The following is a 24,832-nucleotide window of genomic DNA, read 5'->3' as shown; positions in this document are numbered from 1 at the left end:
AATCATTGTACACTGGTGTCCCTCAGGGTACCTCAGAAGTGACATACCCTAAGGGACACCAGTGTACAGTGTTTGTACCAGAAACCTGGCCATTGCAATGTGTACAAAAAAGGAAATAGTTCTTCTGATGGTTCTACTACTGTTCTACTGTGACCATGTTTTCCTTCTCACAGTGAGTTTTTTGCTACTGGAAAACTGCTACTAGAGAAAAGTAACTAATTTATTATCATTAGTAAACACAAATCACCAAACATCAAATGTTTTTTTTGTTTGTTTGTTTTCAATCCTCAGGCTCTCCAGCAGCCCTTTCCCTATTTCTGTTCTCTCGCCTCGGGATGGACAGGCTGAGAGGAGGATGGACGACGGGAGTCGAAGTTGAGGTTGCAAACACAGAGGCAGGAAAAAAAGGGAGAGAGACAAAGATGGAGGATTGGAGTCAATGAGGGAGGAAGCCACAACTGCTGCTACCCATGGTGGATTCACACAACAAATGAGGGGGGAACAGATTTCACACTAAGAGCGAGAGAAAGAAAGAGTTGAGTCCCAAAGGGAGATGGAAACACAGAGATGGAAAAAGGGCTGATGATCCATAAAGACACCAGCTGGTGCTCCCCAGTTGTGGCAAGCTGATTTACACAAGTATACTCCCCACATGCATGCATGGTCACACAAATCCACAAACAAGTCACATCCTCTCAACCAAAATGCACATGAAGACACCACGGCTGCTGCCAGAGATTAGGTGACATCATGACCAAATAAATACTTGAGAGGAAAAAAATTGAAAACGGTTTAAAGGTTTTGTCAAAGGGTGACCTCCAGGGCTGAGAAGAGTAAACTGCAGTTCCTCTGGTGGCCACTTGAGGCTTGCTCTCACAGACGTGAGCCAGACTAAATTGTTTCCCTTCTCTGCCCTGTGCTGCATTAGGGAGCTGACACCCTCAACGAGCAGCTGACTGCTGCTTAGCTAAGCACAATGAATGGTGGTGGATGGCCTGTGTAGCATAGCCTTTTCAGAAGTCATCAAATACTCTTCTCTTGATAACAGCCTTTGCCTGCATTAATAGAATTAGGGTTGTGTATGACATTCGTGATGGTGTAATCTGAAAGGTGTTTCATTTCACAAGGTATTTTAATTCGTAAATCAGATAAATACTTTTCTGCCTTGACAGTGATTTGTAACAGCACCTCAAAACCGATGTAAACATTTGTTGACGACGAGAAGAGCAACTGCTGCTACTGCTCGTGGCTGCTTTGTAAGAGAGGATGAGGTCCTGAACCTGATCTATTTGAACCGCAATGCAAGGAGGAGGAACTACAGCTTTCTAAACATAAGGAGGGAAAGCTTGAGGTATGCTAACATGCTGATCCACTACCATTCATTGTGCTAAGCTAATGGTCAGCTGGTCTCTGTGGGTCTTAGCGTCCTAATACAGCACAGAGGAGAGAAAAGGATCTGTCTTCTCGTCTGGTTCTGGGGAAGACGGACAATAAGCATATTTTTAAAAAAAAAAAGTTGTCATGTTTCTTTAAGGCTTAAAGTTATGCATAATTAGGTAAGGGGTGTTTTGAATGACACTAGTCACTAGCTGCTAGCTTCAGTCAGAGCCTCCCCTCACTCCACTTTAGCTCCACCCCCTCGACTAAATAATTTTGCGGAAGGTCATTATGGCGACGACCTAAAGGCAGATCTTTGAAGAAAGTCCCGGAACCAGTGGGTGATGCCACCCTTGCTTCGCCCTCTTCTTGCACTGTCTCTCAGTTATGTCTTCGGCAAACTGATGAAGATGGGCTTTCATTGTGCAGCCATCTTGTTGGCCGTTCACTGGCTATTTAGTGCATTCAGTGACACCCCCCTCCCCGTGTCAGTGGATTTGAATTTAAAAGATTTCAGGGTCAATTTCTGAGGGTGGAATGGATCAATGTGTGCAGGAGTGAGGCTGTGTGCAGGGCAGCGTTATCATGGCCGCTTCCACGTCCTTTAGAGTCGACAAGGGTGCGGAACTTGTGTCCTTGGTTCGGGAGGCTCGCGGTGTGATTGGTTATGTCTTGTTCTTACCTCACGGCTGGTAGGGCTCCGTCCTCCCTGCAGGTCCTGAGATCAGGATCTTTCTCTCTTTATCATCTTATAATGACATATATACAGACTGGTCACTGTATCACAAACATTTGTAGCAAAAATAAGTGCCCAGACCAACAACATAAAAAAAAAAAAAAAGAAAGACACTGATATGCACACACAGGCACTCGACTATACATGCCTGCATGCATACACCAACATTTAGACACTCACACAAGTTTATGGGACACCTTATATATAGTTAAATGTTTGGATCCAAGATATATAAAAGGATACAGACTGTGCTCTCAACAGGGATACGTGAAGAGAAATCTCCCGGAGGATTTTATCCACTGTCGAAGCAACTTTTCACCTATTCAGACTTTCTGTCTGAGGGAGACCGGAAAGGAGAAGGGGAGGGGAAGAGGAAAAACTGCCAATTATTGCTCTTTCCCACCCAATCCCCCCTGCTCCTTCCAGGAGGGGCCCACCTCTCTCTCTCGACAAACCCAGGAGGGAAACCTGAACACGGGGGATCAGAGAGAAACGCTTATATCAAGTTTTAATACTATGATTGTTCTTACAATTTTTAAATTTTAATGGGAATACTGATATTGATATGAAGAGATTTATTGTTACAATTTATCATTACTATCATCGTCCTTACTGTTATTACGGAGAGCTCTCGGTGGCTGCGGTGGTGCTTTTTCTGACTGTGTGGTGAAGATAATCGTGATGGATATTTATAAATGTACGTAGGTATTTTTTGAATTGAACAATGCATATTATTTAGTGCACTGTACCCTTGCTTCCATGTGAAGAGAAGCATTGCAACTTAATGTGAAGCACATTTTAAATCCTCTCCTTTTCTTCTTCTTCTTGTTGTTGACTGTGACGCTTTTAATCTCAATCAATTTCACTCACTTAAAAGTTGCGATAATAGCTGCCACTTAATTATATGCAGATGCTAAAAGTGTAGCAACTGTCAACTCTGGGGACTCCCATTATTGGAAAATGATATTTAACTTTATGTTAACTAGATATTTTTTTATATTCTAGATAAGAACCACCCCCCTTTTGATTGATCACATATAGAAATGACCGCTTCTTTGTGTCCCGACGTGCCGTAAAACCCTCTCTATTTCCCCATCAGCTTTCATGGCACATCTCCATTGAAACCTCAGTCCTGTTTTTCTCGCTGTTGCTGAGATCAAGTATAAGGGCTCTCTCATGACTTCTCTACCTTGGACAACATTTCACCTCTCCTGCTGCTTTTTTGAGTCCTCGAACACATCAAACGTGCATTTCGCATCAGGACGCCGAGGAGGCCGTCGCTGGCCTCGCGCCCCTGCAATCCTCACTCTATTTTTGCAAGAAAGATGAATTAGTTTTCATAGATCATAACATGCACATTAGCTATAAATGCGACTGAGAGAAGTTCATTAATTGGGGTGTTTGTGTGTGTGAGTGAGTGGACGTGTGTGTGTGTGTGTGTGTGTGTGTGTGGGGGGGGGGGGTTGTTTCTGTAAATTGTCCTTTGCTGGTGGAGGAGAGATTATATTTGGATGCAAGGGAAATAGCAATAAGGACGATGAAAATAATGGCCATTCTAATTATGGTTTAAGATGTAAAAAGAACAACGTCTCAAAAGTTCTAAAGAATCTCTGTCTTCCAAATAACGTTTAACATAAAAAGGTACAATGTATTTATTTAACTCGCCTGCTTTCTATACAGTTCCACCCGTTCTCTACATCTGCACCTTCCATGACCGGTTCGTGCTCAACATTTGCAGCTTCATATTTGTACAGATGCGCCAGAATGCTCGCAGCTCGCCGTTTATAACCAGCATTTTATGCAATGACCCGATTTCCATTTGCAACTGTGACTTCTCACCTTTCACCCTAAAGTGGATGTTTGACCTCGTGTCCAAACTCTAAATCCACTTGTTTCTATCAGGTTTTTAAAAAGCCTGCGAGTATAAGTAGGACCAATTAACACATTTAATTAAGTAAAGGAACTTTTTTTGGGAGGGGGGGGGGGTATTAATTCTTTCTTTGCAGTTGTATTTGTGATCAAGAGCGACAGCGGCTCACCGTCGCTGTCAGATTATCGGAGGGAATCGGCTTGACTGTATAGAAAGCATTTCTTTTCCTTTAAGAGATCTTTTAAAAAATGAGAATATGAACTAATGAAAGGTAACTTACAGAATATATATGTATGTATATGTGGTATGCATATACACGCATTCATATAAACATATGAATTTCAAATGTTTTAAGAGATAAATTGTTAGAATTATAATAAAGATACTGAAATAAAGTTGTAATTTATGGGTTGGGATTTCTTAAATGGAACCAGCGTAATTCCTTTCTGGTGCTTCAGGTCGACGCAGTGGAGCCGCAGGGTGGTTTAACCACCTTTTGTTTCCCTCCTGCCACGGTCACCGGTGCCAACTACCTCCCGTTCTTACCAGTAAGTTCTCGTGACCGTTCCACACTTGGGGTAAATGTTCCTGGCCACACGCTTGGAAACATCGATGTACACATGGGAAATGCAGACATCCATGTAAAATGGTAAATGTACAGAGCCGATCAATGACGTGTTGTACGACTTCATACAATCATTGATCCAACTCAGCCAAGAGGTTCCTCTGTTGATGGCAGTATCCAGGTATTAAGAAAATTTCAATGACATCCCAAAGTCAACCGGCTCCCAAAGAAATTTCCTACTGTTCTCAAATTCCGTGACCCTCCCCCCCCAGGGTTTCGTAACTCTGAACCCCGACTATCGTGCTGTTTGAAGCACTGTTGAGGTTGAGAATACAGGCTGAAGACGTGAATGTGGTGATGAGATCGTTGCCCACCCTGACCTCAAGACTTGTAGGCGTGTTCTTGCCCGTCAATTCCCTGAAGAACATTTATTTGTACGTGGACTGCAAACATTCTTGCGTCAGGCGTGTGGAGCAAATCTCTGAACTTTTTTCCAAGCCTGAAAAATCCCTGCAGGTTTTCTCCATTTTTAGTCCAGTTATGATCTCTCGGTTGAAGGTGGAGTCCTTTGCTGCCAACATTAACTGCGAAAACCAGTTTTAGCAGCTCCCCATGACAGCAAGTACACACAAGACAAACTGTATAACACTGCACAAGCGTTATAACACAGGTATTACTACTACGTTTGTATGTGGATCGTTGTAAACAAGATCAGCACAAAACCCGGGTTCATCTCAGGCATTTCTTTGGAGTCCCATGACCCAGGCCCTTTAAAATGTTGGTTTGCGGGATGAAATAATGAGAACCAGATTGATTTTAATTCAGAAACAATTTATTGTTAAACAAAAAGGAGCATCACTCTTAAAAGTGTGTTTGTGTATTCGGGGGGGTCCAGCGCCTGGAAACAAGGAACAAAGCAAGCAGTCAGAAGTGAGAAACTACGAATCCTAATGTTCTCGCGTTCTAGTGTCCGTCTCTTCAGACTCGGCCTTGTCAGGGGCAGAGCTGCACTTGTGTCAACACGCGTGTTCTGAGCCCAGTGCAAAACATCACAAGAGATCTGCGTGACTGATATTTACACCGTGGTAGGGATGTTCAATCTAACCACATGCAATATTTACTGTACCACTTCCAGCTCTACTAGCACATTTAAATGTTGCACTTTGATTGGGACACCATTCTGAATGTCCCTGAGCAACATGGAGTCTTAAAACCAACCTGGTGAGAGTCCAGCCAAGGAGAGTTCCCTTCTCTTAAGACCTGACAACAGAAAACAAAGATGATGTCAATGTTCTGATCACCAAGCTTCTTTGGATCAGTTGCACTCATTATTTTCTCCTCAGGAACTCTGGCTTGTCAGGGCCAAAGCTGCACGATGTCTCCATACATACTCAGAGCCCAGTGCAGGTCATCAGGGGAGGCTCCTCGACTCTCATTTACAGCAAACAGTGTCCACCGATTGCAGCTCCATTGAGCCCTTGTTAATGTGGCCGTCACCCTCTAGCAGGAGGAGTTAAGCATTCCTCCATCTAAATGCTCACATGGGGCATTATTATGACTCAGCATGTTTACTTACAACAGGTAAATGACCTCATGTGCTGATTCTGTTTATTACCTCCATGGGGCACAGATGAACGTATTTATGTCGCGGAGCAACAGTATTAGCTGTTAGCTTCCGTGAGGCTAACCACGTGTACTGGGGCCTCACGGTTACTTCGGTTATAACATAAGAATTACAAGATGCCGGGTAATTACCATTCATTTAAAAGTAATAATCACGGGAATCGCTTAAATGCTGCTTGGCTCTGCAACAGACGACATTAAATTATAAATGAAACCGTTACGTTTACATGAGCCACGTGCAGCCGTGACGAGCCCGGCGGCAGACGTGGCTGTAAATAATTGTGTTTTCACAGATGGAACACGAGTGGCTTAAGAAGTGTTGTTAGATCTGACATTTAAGAAACCTAAGCTCAGTCAGCTCATGGTACCAAGTTGAATTCCGGCAATTTACACAGCCATTTTGTGGCACAAAAAAGTGGAAAGAACTAAAGTTAACTGTCTGTATTCACTCGTAACTCCAGTATAGTCAAGTGTAATAGCTGCTGTCGTGAACATATCCACAAGACAATGTTATTTTTCGACAAATTATCTTACCGTTCAGAGAGATACGCCACACAACTGGGAGACGCAGCCAAGGCTGGGTCTGCTGCGCCGCCTCAACTATTTATACTTCCGGTTCCTCCCAGCAGCGCCGATACCGCCACCTGCTGGCCTGGAGTGCGATGGCAATACACCGGTAGGACCACGGACCGTCCGGAAGCACACCGGACTTGAACGTTCCCGCCTGTGCGTCTTAGTGACTAAAATAATATTTATTCATTTCTCAGGATTTCAAATCAGCTGTAGGAAAGTCTCACGAAAGTGTAACGGATTTTTCAACTCAAGTAGAAGCAACCGAATTCACCGGTGAGTAAATCAAATAGCTAGCGTTGTAGCTTAGCTAGGTTATTGTCACTGGAGGCCACAACAGTACTGTCTGAAATAGAAATTTATTTCATTTTGTTTACACATCTAGCATGACTCACATACATTTACAAATTGCCTTATTTTATGTTTCCTTTTTAATCGTCATCAATATATGCTGCCACCCTGTGGTCAATTTTTGTAACTACATCTGTTGATTTTATTGGCACTTTTGGTAATTACTTAGAAAATAAAACTTTCAAATTACACACAACTGTAAAAGTCTGAAGTAAATATACTGGGGTATTTTTTGATTTTTTTATGATGGTATATTATTTATGTTACACCATTCATACTGAAGCATCAGTGTGCACCACCATGTTTTTGCCGTAGAGGCTGCAGGTGAAGGTCGTTCAAACTATTTTGTTTAGTTTTAGGTGGAGGAACACCAGATCATTCTGGATGGCCCCCTACACAAAATCTGCTCCCAGTTTTTGATCTTTTTCCCTCCAGAAATGTTGATTTTAATAAAAAGACTTATTTCCCCCTACTTACTTCGAGCTTAATCCTCCTGTACAAGTGCAGTCCCCTAGTTTGGCCATTAGATGTCACTGTCACTTCTAAAGAACTGACCTTTAAGTCCTTTACGTTTCCGAGCGTCATACTGCGCGTCATATCTGGAAGTAAAAACATGATTATTTATTTATCTATTTTTAGAAATCAATATGTTTTGTGAACTTGGCCTAAGCTCCACAAATACTTTGAACATTTAACTAATTTATTTCACATTAAACTTTGGGGGGGGGGTGTTATTAATATTTAATAACATCAGTGTAAGTATGTTCATCGCTTTAATTCACCAGATCGTTTCAGTTTGTACAGAGCGCTTTTACATTTGTCTTCTCCGTTTTCCCCAAACAAAGACAAACACAAGAAAGTCCCTTTGTGATGTAAGTGATGGTATATTTCTTTAGGAAAATGTAAAGATGGCACTTCCATGAGTGCATTTAACAAAGTAAACACCCGTCTGCTCCGGCCGCGTAAACATTCCAGGAGTCTTTCTATTCGGTTCATACGCAAACTGATGAGAAGTAGGAGAGGGTTGTAAAGGTAGAATCACTAGATGTATACAGTATATAGTGCACCGTATTCCACTTGTTGACATTTGTTGTCTCTTCGTCATTCTAATTACAGGATGGTGATGTCATGTTGTCTGTCTGCTCTCCAGATTACAGGATCAGGGCTTCCCGAGAGCAGGTTGCCGCTGGCTGTTGTTGCAACGCACAACAGCTGTCTAGTTCTCCACACATGTTCCGGCATGGCCAGGCTCCACCAGTTCAGCATAGCGTGAGGTAATATGTCACGGAGACCTGCGTATGTGAATGTGGATGATTCTTCTCCCACTTCAAAGTGCCTACAACACAAACACCTTCTCTCTCTCTCTCTCTCTCTCTCTCTCTCTCTCTTCTCTCTCTCTCTCTCTCACACACACACACACACACACACCGGATGTGTCCTCCAGCTGTGGAGGCAGGCTGACCTAACAATCCTGAGGGAATCTTGAGGGGGGGTGAGAGAGGGATGGATTTTCCCAAATCTGGTCATGCTGCTTCTTTACAAAACAGTAAAACTTTGTTAACAGACACACACGCACGCACACACACACACACGCACACAGATATACAGTTAGTGAGTCATCCATCAGGCGCCTCACCTAGACGCACACACACAAACACACACTCACACGCAATGTATCACACTTCATTAACACTCCTCTTAGGGAGGTGAAGCGAGTCAAGAAGAAATAAGTCAGACAAAGAGGTGAAGGACTTAAGAACAAGAAGATAAGTTTTCTGCAGCTGTTTTAGAGAGGGGGGGAGGTAGAGCGAGAGAGAGAAAGAAAGAAAGAGGGAGGGTGGGAGGGAAAAAAAGAAGCCAACTCATCTGATACAAACAGTGGGCCAAAGAAAGGGGAAGAGCAGGAGCGGCCCTGCTCCGAACGAGTGGAAAATCAAAGTTGGAGAGGGGCAGTGCAAAGAAAGTCGGTACAAAGTTTGGATTGACAATCAAAGAAGGAGAGGAAGAAGAAGAAAAAGAAGAAGAAGCTGCTGCTGAGAGGGCCTCCACCTTTATCAAAGTAAGAAGCTGGACGTGGCGCGGTTGACTTGGCTTTATGGTTGCATTTCAGGGAGATGATCATGATGCTGGCGTGATTGAGATCCTATTTCTGCTCTGAGTTCATTTGTTACTATATATTTCCTCTATGCAATGCCTGTGTGTGTGTGTGTGTGTGTGTGTGTGTGTGTGTGTGTGTGTGTGTGTGTGTGTGTGTTGAGTTATGTCTGACAGATGAAACGGGGACAGGGGGAGGAGTGAATGTGCGGTTGCAGGATACAGGGTTGAAAGAGTTGCTCGCTTCAAAGCTCCAGATGGGCTCTTAAAACCAAGTTTAAGTTTGAGTTACTTGAGTGAAGTTTTCTAGTTTTAAAGAGTTTCGTCAAGTTACTGGATCACTGAAGGATTTGAGGAGTAAATTTCCTATCCGAGCTGCCAGGACTTTATTAATCCTGTGGGAGACTCATGGTGAAACTGGATATTCGGTGCGTGTAGGTGGTAAGTTGCACAGCCTACTTATAGTACAATTCATCAGCATGCAAATGTAAGTACACATTCTCTGAATGTTCACCAAAAACACAGAGTTAGAAATACACAGATATACCTCAGCCATATATGAGCGATCAAGTGGAAGCTAGAGTCAAGCTTTTCCGAGTCATTCAGAGTTAGGATCCATCTGAACCCACTCAAAGTTGATTATTGGTGATTTTTGAAGGCCTCTGGTGTCATCAAATGTGCAACTTTCTTTCTAGCAGAGAATCACAATGTGCATGAAGAGTATGAAATCATATTTGAAAGGCATGCAAGCGGATTAACTCTTGCAGGGTTTCCTCTGCCTAGCAACCTCGCCGGCTTACTTTGTTGTAAGTCCCCCCCTTGAGCTTCCTTGCCAAGCTAAACATTTGCCTCCTCCTTTTTTGCTCCGTTTTGGTTTCAGATTGAAATCTGTGTGGACACTTTTGTCCGTCAAATGACGATTTCGTTCACGTCATCGTTCTGAGGGCACCAACGTTGCCCGTGCCACGCACTTTCTCCAACCTTTGCCACCTTTGGTCTCAAAAGATCCTCAGAAAACGCTGTGACGGATGCTGTTAATCCTTACGTTTCACCGCCACAAATGATTTCTTGCGCCACTAAATGCAGCAAAAGTCTGTCTAATGGAGGCTACCTAGTAAAAAAGCTGCAGGAATGCAGGTTTTATTTGATACTTCAGGGGCAGCGAGCCCCCCACCCCCACCCCTCTGACGGCTCAGACATACCCCCGGGGACAGCCAGCCAGTGAGGGGACAGGAAGTGGAGGTCACGCGGTAAAAGGAAGGCGATTCATTAGTTTTGTGTCTCCCTGCACATCTCCAGTTGTGTAATCGTCACCTCAGCCAAGCAGACTGAGGAGGGTTCAGACAGGGCGAGGCGATGCTCTCACTGGAGCATGTGATGCCCCGTGAACGGCAGAATTTCAGGGAAAATCATTGAATCTAATTGTGCACCTCAAAGAGCCATGAGGAGCGATGACTGCACGGAGGGAGAAGAGGCATGAGACTCAGTCTGGGTGGAGTTGAGCTGCGGGCGCATCCAGGGTTTGATACACCAGAAGGCAAAACTGCTTACTAAAATATTTAAACTGGAAAAGTTTCTTTTTTGGAAAGCGGAAACCATAAAGCGACATTTAAAGATCTCAAATGCTGTCTGTGGCTCACTTGATGCTGAGTCTTATTCTGTGCCTGCTGCTGGTGTGAGTGCACGTGTTACAAATAAGCTGAAGGTAGGAGAGGGAACACCTCCGCCAGGGTGAGCCGGACCCAAAGCAAACGTCAGAGAGGGGGGGTGGGGGTGAAACCTGATCATATTTAGTAAGAGGAGCTGCACTCCGGTGCAAATATCACTTCCTGTGTCCAATAGGTGGCGCTAGAAGACACGCCTGCTTTCAGCTTTATTTATGCTGATGCAACTCACCTGATGTCCATCCAGCAGCCACTAGGTGGAGCTGTGACTTAAATCCAGCTCTTAGACGTCTACGTTTGACGTTGTGGACTCCAGTGACTACAGTTTCCTGTTCAGTGTCGAAGTATCAGACATGGCTGCTTCGCCACGGTAACGCTGTTCGCAGTGTTCCGACCAAATTTGAAACCTGGATCCGGATGACCCACTAGGGGGAGTACATGGAAGTGTTAACACACCCATGTCATTTCCTGTTGCCACCAGGAGGCGCTACGACTAATCTGTCCTCAGATGCACTGGGTTCCTCCCTGAGTCATACGACACCCCTGCACCGGGTGTAACCTCACAGGGGGACAAACACCACTGAAGACAGGACCTCATCAGTACTAAGAGAAGAGAAAAAGGCCACCAGCGTAGGTGAAAGTGAGGGCATGTTGACCTTTACCCCCCATTTATTTCAGGATGGCCCCCGTTTCAAAGCCGAGAGGATCCTGTCTGATGTTGTCTTTGATTTTCCTCACTTGTCCTGGTTCTGACCCACATCACACTCAACTGATCCAGCTCCCTAACGGCTCTGCAGACCCTCATTTTTGCGACTGACACAAGCTAGACCTTCATTTCCAAGGATTTCGTGTTGTAGCTGACTCCTGCAGGCTTGGTCCTAACGATGTGGGACCCAGACACAATCAATGACAATCAAATCTGTAATTACAAGCGATCTTTGACTGGGATCATTTCTCTCAGGGTGCCTCTTCCTCGGTGACATGCATGTGAGAGCTGATTAAAGACAGGAGTGCACGATAAAAAGGCAGAGTGACTCTGCACTCCTCGCTAATCTCATTTTCTTTCCCCTCTCAGAGAACAGGATGTCGACGCAGCCGTCAGAAAACAGCTCTGAAGATGCTAACAATCGCAGCTTCTGGATGGTAAGCGCTTGTGTGTGTGTGTGAGTGTGTTTGTACGTGTGCGCGCGGGCGTGTGTGTGTGTCTGTTTGCCTCGTTATCTGCTGCTGGGACAGGCAGATACACCAGATAGCTTTCTCCTTGGTCTGTCAAGTCTCACTGGCCTTCCAGTCAAAACAGATGGGAGAGTTTAGTCGTTCAGGCGGCCTATCAGTGCACACAAGGCTGTGCTTTCATTTAAAAACCTGAATAGTGACCATTGTGCCCTTGTTTGGGGTTAAATGTGCTCAGGAGGTTTTTGTGAAACTGTTCAGTTGAGAGGTCATGGGTTCCTCTGCCTCTCGGACATGTTACTTTTGTGTCTTGTACTGGGGGAGGTTCAATGTTAAGGTTTGGCTTTTAGCTATGAACAGAGACTCTGGATTTCCTCGTAATGTGGCTGACGTATTTTTGCATCCTCGTGGTTTCCGCCAACCAAGAGGCGACGGGATTTTTTTACCCCGGATTTTTGGACTGTGCAGAACGTTTGCGCTGCATCAAACACAAGTTTATGCTACCACACCTTCGGTTCAGCAAGATAATCTGCACGAATGAAAACCGCCATCGTGGTTTCTGAAGCGTACATACGACCTTTAGGAGTAAAAACTAACGTTAAACAATGAACGAGCTACACGAGGACGCGTGATGTCACTACAACTGACTCCGCCCTCCTCGGTTTGTCATGATGACGTTTAAAGTCCCGGACAACCTCTGGTTGCAGTTTGTGAGCATCCAAACATAAACACTTCAGAATTCTCCAGAGGGATTTTATGCTGTAGGACGCGTTCAATGCTTGTGTCACCCACGGACCTTATTTCAGGATTTTTAAGCACAAAAATATTGTTAAGTTCTGGCTCATTCCTCAAAGACTGTAACCGCTATCACCTCATTTTCATACCGTGAGAGACATGAGACTCTTCTGAATGCAGCGATCTAAGTTGTTTGTGTGTGAGGGACAGGTACAATGTAGGCCGTACAATTCATTCTTCGTCTCTCTCCTTAAGGTCCTGGCGTTGTTTCTGCTCAGAGTATTTCACTGTGTGAGCCTGCCTACATTCTGTCCAAAAGTAGGGCGACACCTTCGCTTCTCTCCGGCCTCTTTAATATTTTGTCAGTTAAAGGGCCTATTTTGCAATGTTGACAAAAGAAGAAATAACTGTTGTGTCCACCCTGTGATTCAGATCTGCCCCAGGATGTAACGGCCTCTTGCAAGGCCCGAGTTTTACTAACGTCGGTGCAGTGGTTTTGGTGTCATCCTGCTAAAGGACAAACGGAGGCGAGAGACAAAACCTCCAAAGTCTCAATTGTACTGTTGCAGTCAAAGACACATATTGGCTGGTTGTCAATGAGCGTCAGAGCCAGACACAGGCTGCAGAGTTTTACTGGTGAAATACTGTTAACTGCTCTCCAGTCGTAACGAAAAGGACCGAGGTTAAACTCGCATTTTGCTCTGTGGTCAAGACGCCGAGCAGAAACACCCCCTGGCACACTGCCTCTCAAAAATGTAAAGAACTTGAACACATGGCCTGTATTATGAGGTCCAGATTAGCGCATAGAGGAACCAGAGCCTTTGTGTTTGGGGCTGCTGGACTAAGAGGATATCAGGGCTGCCAACTCTGTCAGAAAATCTCATGTTTCAAAATGCCTTTCGCCGATCTTGTTCTGATTCACGCAGTTTTATTTGTCCTTATATTTTGCTTGTTTTTAATCACTTTATTAGGTTGCAAATGTGTCCTGTTTTATTGTAAAGCACTTGTACTATCATGATTAGGAAATGCCCTGCGTGAGTTGGAGCGTGCCGGCAGCACCCATTTGATGTTCGCAAGGCGAAGGAAGGGACAGAGGCAGTAACAGATGTGATGGATAGCTGGGAGCCAGACCTCTCAAGGCTTTGTACCGAATCAATAACATCTTAAAATCTACCCTGGAAGTGTCAGGTAGCCACCGAAGAGAAGACGGGATCGGTGAAATATGATTTCCTCGGCTGAGTTAAAGTCCTGGCAGCAGAGTTTGGGACAATCTGGAGGTGAGACAGGGGACACCAGAGAGCAAGCAGCTAGTTTCACACGTCACAGCAGGGTACAGGTGTCACTGGCAGGATTAATGACGGCTCTCTCCTATTTAGTGTGTCACAGCAATTACAGGGAGCCAGCAGGAACCTGGTCCACCTAAATGGAACAGGGCCTTAATCAATGTTATTAATTACAGCTGCCAACATGGCCGCAATGAATGAAAAATTAATGGTCCGCCTTATTCCCGTTAATGTGATATTTCACAAACGCCTGGAGGAGCTTCTTGAAACGTCGCTCAAACGTCCCACTGGGACTGATGGATGACATGAGAAGTTTTTTTGGTGGTCAAAGGTCAAGACCAGTTTGACAGACACACAAACAGCCGCGGCACGGTGTTTCTAGTTTGCTTCTGACTCGCTGACCACAAAGAGCGATGAGTGACGCCGCACTCCTCGGCTAATTTCAGGTGTTTCTGCTCTTCGCGTCATATTTATTTCTCGAATAACATCACATGACAGTAACAAGTGAGGTGTGGTGTAGTGACAACATGCGGCGCAGATACCGCCCACGAAAGCGCCACTGTTCTGACCTGGACTGATTTGATTGATTTAAACATTTTACCATGCAGCTCATGTAAATCCTGGCTTGTGGATTTTATGGCGAACTCCTCCGCAGTTCTGGATTCTTCTCTGCACTCCATGTTTAAAGCTGTAAACACTGACTGAGTGTGCTACTGCTTTAATATTGGCTTTGTCTCCCGTCGGCCTTAATGGGCTGCCCCACTTTCATCTTTCCCCCTCTTGTAATTTTGGCAGCGTCCTGTTGTGTTGGACTTGTTTCCAGGCCAGTTCCCGTCTGTGTCATCCCGCCACCTCGCTCGAGTGTCGTCTGTTTTTTTTTTTTTTTTTTCATTGTGAACTGGAGCTCTTCTGTTTCGTATTTGCTCACAAGTACAAGCATACAAGTAGGCCATTCATGCGAGTAGATACTGCTGTGACACTTTGGACCCGGTCCTGTATCCCATATTACACTTACTGCTACCATTACTCAGTAACAATTACATTAGACGCCATGTGACCACTGACAATGTGGAGTCGCTTGTCTGAGTTTATCCTGCTGGCTGTTTCAGCGAGTGCAAACAAAAGATCTTTGTGTTTTTAGGTCTGCAACAGCCTGTAAACGTTAGCCTGGAATCTGGATTGATGACTCTCTTTATATTAGTAACACTTCTGTTTTCAAGTGCGTCCAGTCAATCGTGAATTTGTTTAGAGTGGTGACCTTTTTTTTCCTTTTCTTTTTTTTTAAATGGCTTCGAATGGCGATAGCTAGAAACGCCACATTGCCAGAACGCTCTGAGGATGTCTTGGATTATGGATTATTTACAGAATATGAATGGAATATTGTATGAGGAACGTTTATGGGACCTCTTGATCTTTGTCACTTGAAAGTTGTTCAAGAACCCAAAAGTGACCATGACTGATTGGCTCTATAAAAGGTTCCTGTGGTATCATCATGGGTTCTGCAAAACCCTCTGGGAACACAGTGAAGAGACACTCAAAAATAGAAGTGTACCTAAAAGAGTATAAATACTTTAACTTCTAGGTAACAGTATAGTTCACAACTGTTCTTGTCTGGTATTTTCAATTGTGACTGTGTAGAAGGAAGTCATACACTCCCTAAAGTATTCCCAGAACATCCTGAATGTTGCAGGAACGTCTGCCAAAATGATGTCCCCTTACCCTTTAAAGAAGTGTGGGAATGTTGCAACCCTCTGCTGCCCCTGGGGCATTGTGGGAACACAGGGTATGTAGATGGGGAACTTTTTCTTCTTAGAAAAAGAGAATTACCGGATAACGTCTGAAAAGAGCCATAGGGGAACATTTTCTCACAATTTTTAAGAAATAGAACGTATTTAGAGAACTTTGGTCTGCAGGACTTTTATAAACACAAGTGTGTGTTTGAAGAAGATTCCCACTGTTCTGTAACAGTTTGGATGTGTGTCTCTGCCGCCGCCCCCCCCCCCCCCCACACACACACACACACACACACAAACACACACACGTATTACTACAGTACTTTTACTACAACTATTTGTGCCTGTGTCACGGCATATGTCAGAAGTAGCCAGCTAGTTTAGCAAAACTCTCAGACTGGAAACAGTGGAAAGTCACTTCGGATAAATCCATCCGCCAAATGAACGTCGAGCTTAAAGTTGACAAGTCTGGAAAGTAAAAGGAAGCCGACCGTTGTTTCGTTCTAACTCTCCTCCAAATCCAGAGAGAAACGCTCGTGATGCACGGAACGTTCCGTGTGCACCGACATGCTCTGTAGTCTGGATGAGATTAGATGTATACCTGAAATTAGATTTTTTTAAGCTGGGGGGCCATGGCCATTTTCTCTGATATTGCATTTCCTTGCTTGGATGGATCCTCCAGTCGCTGGATTTGCATCTGCCTCTGAGATTGGCCAACTAGGTCTCTGCAGTGTTTCCGTTGGCCTCAAACTGGATTCCTCAGCTGTTTCTGTTTAATTTTCAGACAAGTGAGGAGAGGTAGTGCAAACCACAACAGAGGCAGAGAGGCAGAAAGTAAAGAGGACTGAGAGAAATTATGGGGAGAGACGTGGGGGCACTGATGGGAAGTACTTCCTTTAAATCTTTGATTGTGGTACAAAGACTGATTGTAGAGCATCTTCTGACGATGTTCTGAGTATTTAAACCTCGCTACATTTGTAGCGACCCATTGACACTTAGATTCACATTGTTTTTGTTTGCCAATTTCCTTGCGGCCCCAGCCGGCCCTGGAAAGTTTCTTTCCTTCATGTAATATGAAGGTAACGGGGGACAAAAATGAAAGGCCGCACAACGAGACGAGAGGTAAACACGGCAGTGTCAAGTCTGGCTTCAGCTGGTGAGGCCTCAAGAGTCTCGTGTGTTCCGGTGCCGTCTCTTTAGCTCAGCGGGGAAGCTCTGTCCTGGAAAACAAAGCAGGCTCCATGAATCAGGGTCCGGTTGATCTGTGTCACGGTGTCAATGAAGTTATTGATCCCACAAAAGAGGCCGCCAGTGTTGTGAGGACAAGCTACACGCTCTCGATCAGCCTCAGCTACTGAGACTCATGAGTTGCTTGCAGAACTGTCTACTGAATACTACATAGTACTGCTCATATCAGTACCAGCATCAGAAATACTCAGGATCAGTACACTGTTGGTAGCCATGCTGCTTATATTATATTTGCTGCTTGGGCTGCGACAGAAACAGACCTGACCTTTCCAGTGCCGCCCCCCCCCCCCCCCCCACCACCACCACCTTACTAGAGGACAGTCACAACTACTACTGCTGCTGCAGTACTGCTGTTGCTGCTACTATTAGTATTAGCATTATTTGTACTATACAGCATCATTACTGTATGAATATTAGCCATTTTAATATTTCATTTGTACTAGGATCAGAACTAGTTCTGTATCAGCACTGAGACCTGTACGCTGCTCCAGTATGTGGTAGTTAGGAGATGTTGTTATTGGTAGATTTTATTGTTCTTTTATTCGTTATTGGCTATTTTATATCATTATAGCTGCTATTGCTGTTCTTTGTTGTTTTATTTCTAAGTGTCTTCATCCTCTCTCTCTCTCTCTCTCTCTCTCTCAGTTTATCTGCTTCTATCTGTCCATCAGTGTCTCTCTCTCTCTCTCTCTCTCTCTCTCTACCTCTGTCTCATTTCTCTGTCTCTGGCTCTTTCCTGCACTCCTTCACCCTGACTGGTCGAGGCAGATGGCCGCCTGGCCCTGCTCCATGTCTCTTCCTGTTAAAAGTCAGTTTTTGTCTGTGTCCGATCGGCTTGCTCACTGGGTGTTGTTGAGTCCCTCCAGACTGAATCAATTCATGAGTGTTGCTCTAGATGTGCTGAAAGCTTTTGTTGTGATTCGGCTCGATGTGAGAATTAATTAGTCTTCAACAAAGTCTAATCGGGATGTAAATGCCGCTTCGTTTGTCATTAAATACTGAATATAGATTTACGTTCTCGGTGGGATAATCAGACCAAAATACGTCCCTGTAGTAAGCAAAGATCTGCTCAGAGGGGAGAGGGGAAAAACAAACAAACTGCTGGCTCAACTGTTGTCATCAGTCCAAGAACACAGCATCAACCAGTCGTACGTTGAGCAGCAGTCCACCGGCTGATGACATCATCATTTGCTGGTTTTAATATTGTTCAGTTTAGATTTAACCCAGCGTCACCCTGAGCAATGAAATATTAAAGTAACACCGAGGCCGAGCAGGATACATGTTGTCTCTATTATATTCATTCTGCATGGAAAACAAGCAGAGAGCAGAACCCAGTTATCGAATTATAGTTGTATTGTTTCTTATTAAAGAATTAAAATGCCACGGCAATAAACGTGCAAGTGGGACTATGACGGCTCCGTCCCAGTTAGCTTTCCTCGTAAGCCCCGGCGAGGCAACATGCTCCCCTGGTCTTTTCCTGAGCGATATTTTTAGTTCTTTATTTTTGTTGCTGGTATTTTCACACATGCGGTATTTTTATTTTTTTCAAACTTCGATCAGAGAGAGGGTTTATAAAACTGACAAACGCAAATTGCGATGTAAAATCCAACAAATTAAGATAACGATCATTTTAGATCCGGTTTTCATTGACGTGAAAGATGACACGTTTCAGTCTCGGCACGCATAAAGGTCTTTGATTTTAAATTCTTCTTTGTTGCATCAGAAACCACACCTTCCCACACGTACTCAGATTTCATTTCCTTGTGTTTGCGGATTTACGTGAGTGCGCTGTCCGGCTGATCAGCGACCGGATCATGTTCCACTCGTCTTTACTCTCGGATGATAACGCCGGGAGAGAGAGGAGTCAACACTACCAGCTGTCTGAAAGTGTCAGCGACGACGAGCAGCAGGCCGGGTAGAGACAGAGTGCGAAACGAGAGGAGACGTAACTGCTGAGTAGGACCTGAGGGAGGCTGCCAGGAAAATCAGAGAGATTTCCAAATTCCACATCCACAAACAACACACTTCTGATACTCTGTTACACTCGGGGCCGTAAGGTCTCTGCTGCCCCCTTGTCCTCCTGATCCATCTGGATTTTTATGTCCAGTCCTTGTCCTCGTGTCCACTGACCACACCCCACGCCTCTAAAGTTTACCGCAGGAAACTTAATGCCAGTTAAGAGTCATCGGCGGCACGTGGCCTTGACCCCAGACGGCTGCAGCGCTGAGACTTTATGTGAGTGCAAGATGAAGCCAGTTGAGACGGACCACAGGACAGATGGTGGCCTGTAAAACTGACCTGAACACACATCAACCCGTAACATTCATTTACATTAAAAAAAAAAAAAGTGTATCCAACAACCATAGACTGCATAATTGATGGACAAGGCCTGTGCCCTGATCTGCATTCTCTGTAATTTCCAGTAGGGGGCGACTACTGGATACCAAAGTAAAGTTACGACTTGAGTGAATTCTGCAGGGACCGTTTTCCCCATCTTCCTCAATATTTAGAGTCCAGTTTAGAGTGAGATACATAAAACATGGAGCGAGATCCTTCAGGGCAGGAGTTCTCAACCTTTACCCGGCCAGAGCCCAGAGGAAGAGAAATTCCTCATCTATCTGAAGCATATTAGGAGTCCAACAAGAGCTGCGAGTCTCGTCTCAAGGTTCCGCTCCAGTTTGGAGTCTTGTGGCGTTTGGTTTGAGAGCACCAAGCTGCGCTCCACACCATTCACAGAACCGAATCTGGATTCTATTTAGGCAGGAACTGAATGTTTTTGTTTGCATGGTAACTCCTCCATTATTTGCTGTGCCACAGTGTAAGGTAGCTTTGTTGGACCAATTTATGTTGAACGTTTCAATAAACCTTTTATGGTTTCCAAGAAGTTTAGGGAGGGGCTACCTCCTGATTAACAAGTTTGTACTTTTCCAAAGATAAGTGGAGGAAAATATCAAAGTCCGTGCTTGTTTCCATCTTTAGTATTGCACTAATATCAGGAGGGTGAGAGCAGGGTCTCTGGGTGGCCTCCGTTCACTCAGTTCTAAGCAAAGATTGTTGTGAGGTCATTAGCAAGTTTACTCACTGGAAGAAGGAGCAGTAATGTTATTAGCAACACGAGGCTTCGTAATGATAGTATCACAACAAGTGGCAGCATTGATGAGTGGTGGTACACATAGGACAAGGACACGCTAATGGTACCAGTAGATGTGAAGGAGGCAGCACTGGTTACCATCTCGTGCTGGGTGGGACCATTTCAGGCTTCAGTTCAGCTGCTGAATCTAATTCGCTTTATGGTCGGCGTTAACTAAATTAGACAATGAACCTGAACAGAAACGGATAAACCAAAGCAAAACTAATTAAAAGACCATTCAAGGCAACAGTGCGGTCTTTGGTATCAGCTACTGAGCCCCCCCCCCCCCCCCCCCTCCTCCTCCTCCTCCTCCTCCTCCTCCTCCTCACCGTTTCTCTTATGTGAAGTTGATCTTCCTCTCTGTGTTCCGGCAGCCTGGGAACTATCAGCGCACTGTGAAGCGGACCGAAGACGCCTTCCAGGCTTGTAATGACATCGTGGCGTGTTTCCAAGAGCGAGCTCGCGTGGAGCGGCAGTACGCCCAGCAGCTCAGTGAATGGAGCAACAAGTGGAAGCCAGTGGTGGATTCCAGTGAGTGGAGTAGTACTATAGTACAGGGGTTCTCAAAGTCAGGTCCGGGGACCCCCCAGGGGTTCTCAGCAAAATGTCATTTGATTTAAATGCTTGCAGAGCATTTAAATCAAATGAAATCCCGCACAGCGTCATCTTATATATATACTTCGGATCATTATTCATAGACATTTCCTCTCTCCAATTTCCTGGCTAATTTACTCATGACTCTCTGCCATGTTTTTTTTTTTTTAAATAAAGTCAACTTCACTAATTGTTTCTTAGTTTGTTGTCAATAACAGGCAAAACTTTTAAATCTGCAAGTTATAGTTCTTATTTTTTGAGATTTTTTTTGTCTGACCCCGGATCAGATTTCTTGTGCTCTTGCAAAAAGCATCAACAAAAATGTCTGGTGAGCAAAACCATCTCAGCTTCCTGAGCGTCAGCTTGACATAAAACCATGAAAAATTTCACAACCCCAGGTATGGAGTATCTTAGAATAAATGAGTACTGTAAAAGATATATAAAAAAATGCCATAGTTTCTCCCTGAAAAGTTCACGGATGTGTGATGGGTCCTCGTCCTTCTCGTCCCCCCTCAGGTCCCCTGTACGGATCTCTTCTGAAGGCTTGGCAGTGTTTCCTGTCCTCCACTGACCGGCTGGCCTCCTTACACGCCTCCATCTGTCGCTCCCTGGTGTCGGAGGATGGAGACCGGGTCAGGACCTGGCAGAAGGACACCTTCCACAAGAAGTTATTCGGAGGCTTCAAGGAGTCCCAGGACACTGATACGGGCTTCGCACGAGCTCAGAAGCCCTGGGCCAAACGCCTGAAGAAGGCGAGTCATCTAATGCAAACATTCCCCCGTGTTTCTGTTTTAAAACCAGATGATGATGATGATCATGGTCTGAAATTCCGATTTTGCTGGAAAAGACCCAGGAAATATCCGTTCATTTGGAAATCAATTTGCATTTGCGCATACGGACTCAATGTCATCTTGGCGACCAACGTATCCACACGCTAACAGGCCCATCCAAACACGGCCAAAAGTAAAATTATATGAAACTCAACAGTTCTCTTTATAGAAGTTATATAAGAGACATTTCTCCAGGCCTGGTGAATGTCTGTCTTGTCCACAGCTGGATAAAGCCAGACGGGCGTACCACAAGGTGAGTCGTAAGGAACAGGCAGCCAAGGAGCGAGAGGCTCACGCTCAAGGAAACCCGGACGTTGCCATCGACAAACAGAAGAAGATCCAGGAGGAGAGGGAGCTGGCTCAGCAGGAGGCCGACAAGGTAAGCAGCACATCTCAGCTCATCAGGGTCGAGTTGTTCGCCATCTCGGCGTGCTGTAAACCCAGAGTAGGTGTGAATGGAAATCCAAGGAGTCCCTGAGCAGCTCGTAAAAGTGGGATTGTATTTCTACTGATGTTCGCAGGTTCGTGCCCGCTATGAGAAGGTCCTCGAGGAGGTGAACCGCTACGCTCCTCGCTACATGGAGGAGATGGAGTCCATCTTTGACCAGGCACAGGATGAGGAGCGCAAGAGGATCGTCTTCCTTAAGCAGGCCTTCCTGTCCATGCACACACACCTGGACATCACCAACAACGAGAGGTAAACCAATGCGGGGAAAGGGGGGGGGGGGGGGACAGAAGCCCCCCTTCAAGCCCCAACTGCTGTCTCTGTCTGCTTGCTGAGGGTTGGAGGGGGTGTTCAGGCCGTCACCTCAGTCTTGCTAATTATGAGGCGCTAAAACCAACGAGTGGACTAAATTTAGCGCTGACAACGGCCGATCCACCGCTTTGTTTCTGTCGCTGATATCAAACCAGGAACTCATCTCACACAACATTTCATCGTCGGTGGCAAAACTCTCCTTGATGAGTAACGGTGGGTTTGTGTCACCGTCGGTGGAAGCTGCATCACTCTTGTTTCCATTGCTTCTCTTACCTCCCCACAGTGTGAGGGCCGTGTACAACGAGCTCCACAACACACTGATGGCCATTGACGAGCAGGAGGACCTTCGCTGGTGGAAGAACACCTACGGGCCGGGCATGCCCACCGACTGGCCTCACTTCCAGGTGTTTCACCCATTTCTGTAAATCAGATTGATGTGAGATTACAGATGAATCCGCGGGGGTGATGTATTTTTGGAATTCCGCATTCCCCCGCTTCTCTAATTACAGTCAGCAGTTCAACACGTCGTGATAGATCGATTATGTTGCCTTTTTTTTTTTTTTTTTAGGAATGGATGCCTGAAAAGAAAACCAAAAAAGGGAAGAAAGAAGTTGAAAAGACTGGAACAATAGAGAAGAGGTGAGTGGATTTAGCTCTCAGGAGACGATCATGCTCAAGTCTCCGATTTGTCAATAATCTTTTTCTTGTTCTGTAACGTTTTTCCCGTCAGCATGATGATCGGAGGGGTGAGAGTAAGAGCTCTGTATGATTATGTTGGTCAGGAGACGGACGAACTCTCCTTTAAAGCAGGTAAACATCGATCTGTTGTTTTTAATCATTTAACGGTTTCAGTCGCGAGTAATAAAGGTTTCTTTCACAGGTGAGGAGTTCTTGAAGATCGAGGATGAGGACGACCAGGGTTGGTGTCGGGGGATGAAGGACAGAGGTTGGGAGGGGCTTTACCCAGCCAACTATGTCGAGGTTGTGTAGCTCCCGCGTGTATAAAAAGAAAGATCTAATTAAAGTCACATAATTAATGTCACTGTGGAGGTTAAAAGTGTCAGAAACATCAAACCGATGCTGTCGGAGCAGCAGCACCTCGTAGCTGTTAGCCAAAGATCTGTGAGCGCCATCACACCAAGGGGGATATTTTAGCACACAGAATTTTCTAAACTTCCCACATTGTTTAATCTCCTGAAGGACAAATGTTTTAATATATACAGAATGCTAGTACTCTTGTACTTGGATTGAAGCCATACGATCAGCAAAGCTTTAATGTGAAAGTGAGAAGATGCTGGACTGTAGAGGTACACTATAATTAACCATTTGGTGCTAAAATCGCTACACAGGACTGCTTCTTTTTTTTTTTTCTTTTTTTTTTTCCTTCATCTCAACGCATGGCTCTTAAAATGTTCAAAAGATATGAAGAAAGCGATGCTGATTGACACTGTTTTCGTACTATTCCAGTGTTGGATCGAGACAGAATGAAGCATTTTCCTCCTGCGTCCCTTCTTTGTGTCTCCAGAATGCAGGAAGAGCCAGCTATGTAAATGTAGCTTGAAGCTAACGGAGCCTGATGGCTAATAATAGCAAAATTGTCCCAAAAAATGATCTGTTTACAAACTCTCAAGCGCCTCGTCTGGTATAATCCAGGTCTTCCCTTCCAGCTGATGTGACACCTCCTTTCTTTGGCATCCGATAACTAAAACAATATATCTGTGTGATAAGAACCACCTAACAGGACAGAGAAAAATATTGAAAAACGTGGATTTGATGCCTCAATGGGATTTATATATAGATTTATATTACAGACGATACTTCAACCAGCCACCAGAGGGCAATCGCAATCTTTTGGCTTCACTTGACGTGAGCTTTCACATCAGCCGGCTAAATAAGAGACGAAACTAATGTCGCTCTGTGAGATTCTTGGTTTGATGCCAAACATGTAGAACATCAGAATGTTCCTTTAAGACACTTAGCGGGGAACAAGTAGCTTTTCTATCTCCAATATGAAACCTCTGTTGCTATTTGTGCGTACGATGCCCACCAAAGTAACGTCTTCCCGGAGCTCCTTGGTTTGCCTTGCTCTTGCCTTTCGCTTTATACCTTTAGTATCTGTGTAAACACTCTTTTTATGTAAAAGCTACGTATTTGCTCCAAAAAAAACTATACATTTATGCAAAATGCCTACCTTTTGAGAATAAAACTGTTTAAAACAAACAAAACAACAACAACAACTGAGTTTGAAGTGAAAAGGATGAAAGAATGTGTGTGTTTGAGAGCGTTTGTGTGTGTGAGCGTGGTAGCTTGTGAGTCATCGTGCCATCATCCTCCCAGAGTCCGGCCCGTGGCTGTTATTTCATGTGCAGGGCTGTCAAAGGCACACGTAAACACTCACAGTCACTTGTGCGGCTTGTGCTTGTGTCAAGAGCGATGCGTTCAGGTCAAACGTTGCTCTTTATGGAGTCACGCGTGGCCCGACATCAACGTATGGCCGTC

At 44.8% G+C, this 24,832-nt stretch overlaps 2 protein-coding genes and 2 non-coding genes across 9 annotated transcripts in view; 2 read left to right on the top strand and 2 right to left on the bottom strand.

Annotated features, from left to right (window-relative positions):
• shank1 (SH3 and multiple ankyrin repeat domains 1) overlaps window positions 1-2,224 on the top strand; it is a 57,732-nt gene extending 55,508 nt beyond the window's left edge. Inside the window, exon 26 of the mRNA XM_086183867.1 lies at window positions 292-2,224. Coding sequence (XP_086039993.1) covers window positions 292-379 — 88 coding nt within the window. The 3' untranslated portion in view covers window positions 380-2,224. The remainder of the gene's footprint in view (window positions 1-291) is intronic.
• A 3,295-nt stretch (window positions 2,225-5,519) lies between these two features.
• On the bottom strand, window positions 5,520-5,609 carry LOC147244740 (small nucleolar RNA SNORD88). The gene has a single exon (XR_015110280.1). It is a non-coding gene; the product is annotated as a small nucleolar RNA SNORD88 (small nucleolar RNA).
• A 271-nt stretch (window positions 5,610-5,880) lies between these two features.
• Window positions 5,881-5,971, bottom strand: LOC147244739 (small nucleolar RNA SNORD88). Its single transcript, XR_015110279.1, has one exon. It is a non-coding gene; the product is annotated as a small nucleolar RNA SNORD88 (small nucleolar RNA).
• Window positions 5,972-6,808: 837 nt separating this feature from the next.
• LOC147244738 (protein kinase C and casein kinase substrate in neurons protein 3) lies at window positions 6,809-24,562 on the top strand. 6 transcript variants are annotated; one of them, XM_086185150.1, is made up of 12 exons: window positions 6,809-6,847; window positions 6,939-7,017; window positions 8,243-8,366; window positions 11,926-11,993; window positions 20,527-20,683; window positions 21,263-21,498; window positions 21,800-21,955; window positions 22,098-22,273; window positions 22,617-22,737; window positions 22,902-22,972; window positions 23,064-23,143; window positions 23,214-24,562. In XM_086185150.1, exons 4-12 carry the CDS (start codon window positions 11,934-11,936, stop codon window positions 23,321-23,323), a joined length of 1,167 nt encoding a protein of 388 aa, XP_086041276.1. In that variant the 5' UTR covers window positions 6,809-6,847; window positions 6,939-7,017; window positions 8,243-8,366; window positions 11,926-11,933; the 3' UTR covers window positions 23,324-24,562. The 6 variants fall into 6 exon arrangements, with proteins under 6 accessions (XP_086041276.1, XP_086041275.1, XP_086041279.1 ...); XM_086185149.1 differs by having other exon boundaries at window positions 6,842-7,017; XM_086185153.1 differs by lacking the exons at window positions 6,809-6,847; window positions 6,939-7,017; window positions 8,243-8,366 and adding an exon at window positions 8,949-9,151 and having other exon boundaries at window positions 23,801-24,561.
• Window positions 24,563-24,832: the final 270 nt, after the last annotated feature.

Source organism: Aulostomus chinensis, chromosome 18, assembly GCF_037954235.1.
Source record: "Aulostomus chinensis isolate RoL2024-O1b breed Wild chromosome 18, RoL_Achi_v1.0, whole genome shotgun sequence".
In the NCBI taxonomy this organism is placed as follows: domain Eukaryota; kingdom Metazoa; phylum Chordata; class Actinopteri; order Syngnathiformes; family Aulostomidae; genus Aulostomus; species Aulostomus chinensis.
The sequence above is the reverse complement of the archived record's forward strand: the minus strand, read 5'-3'. Positions and strand labels throughout refer to the sequence as shown.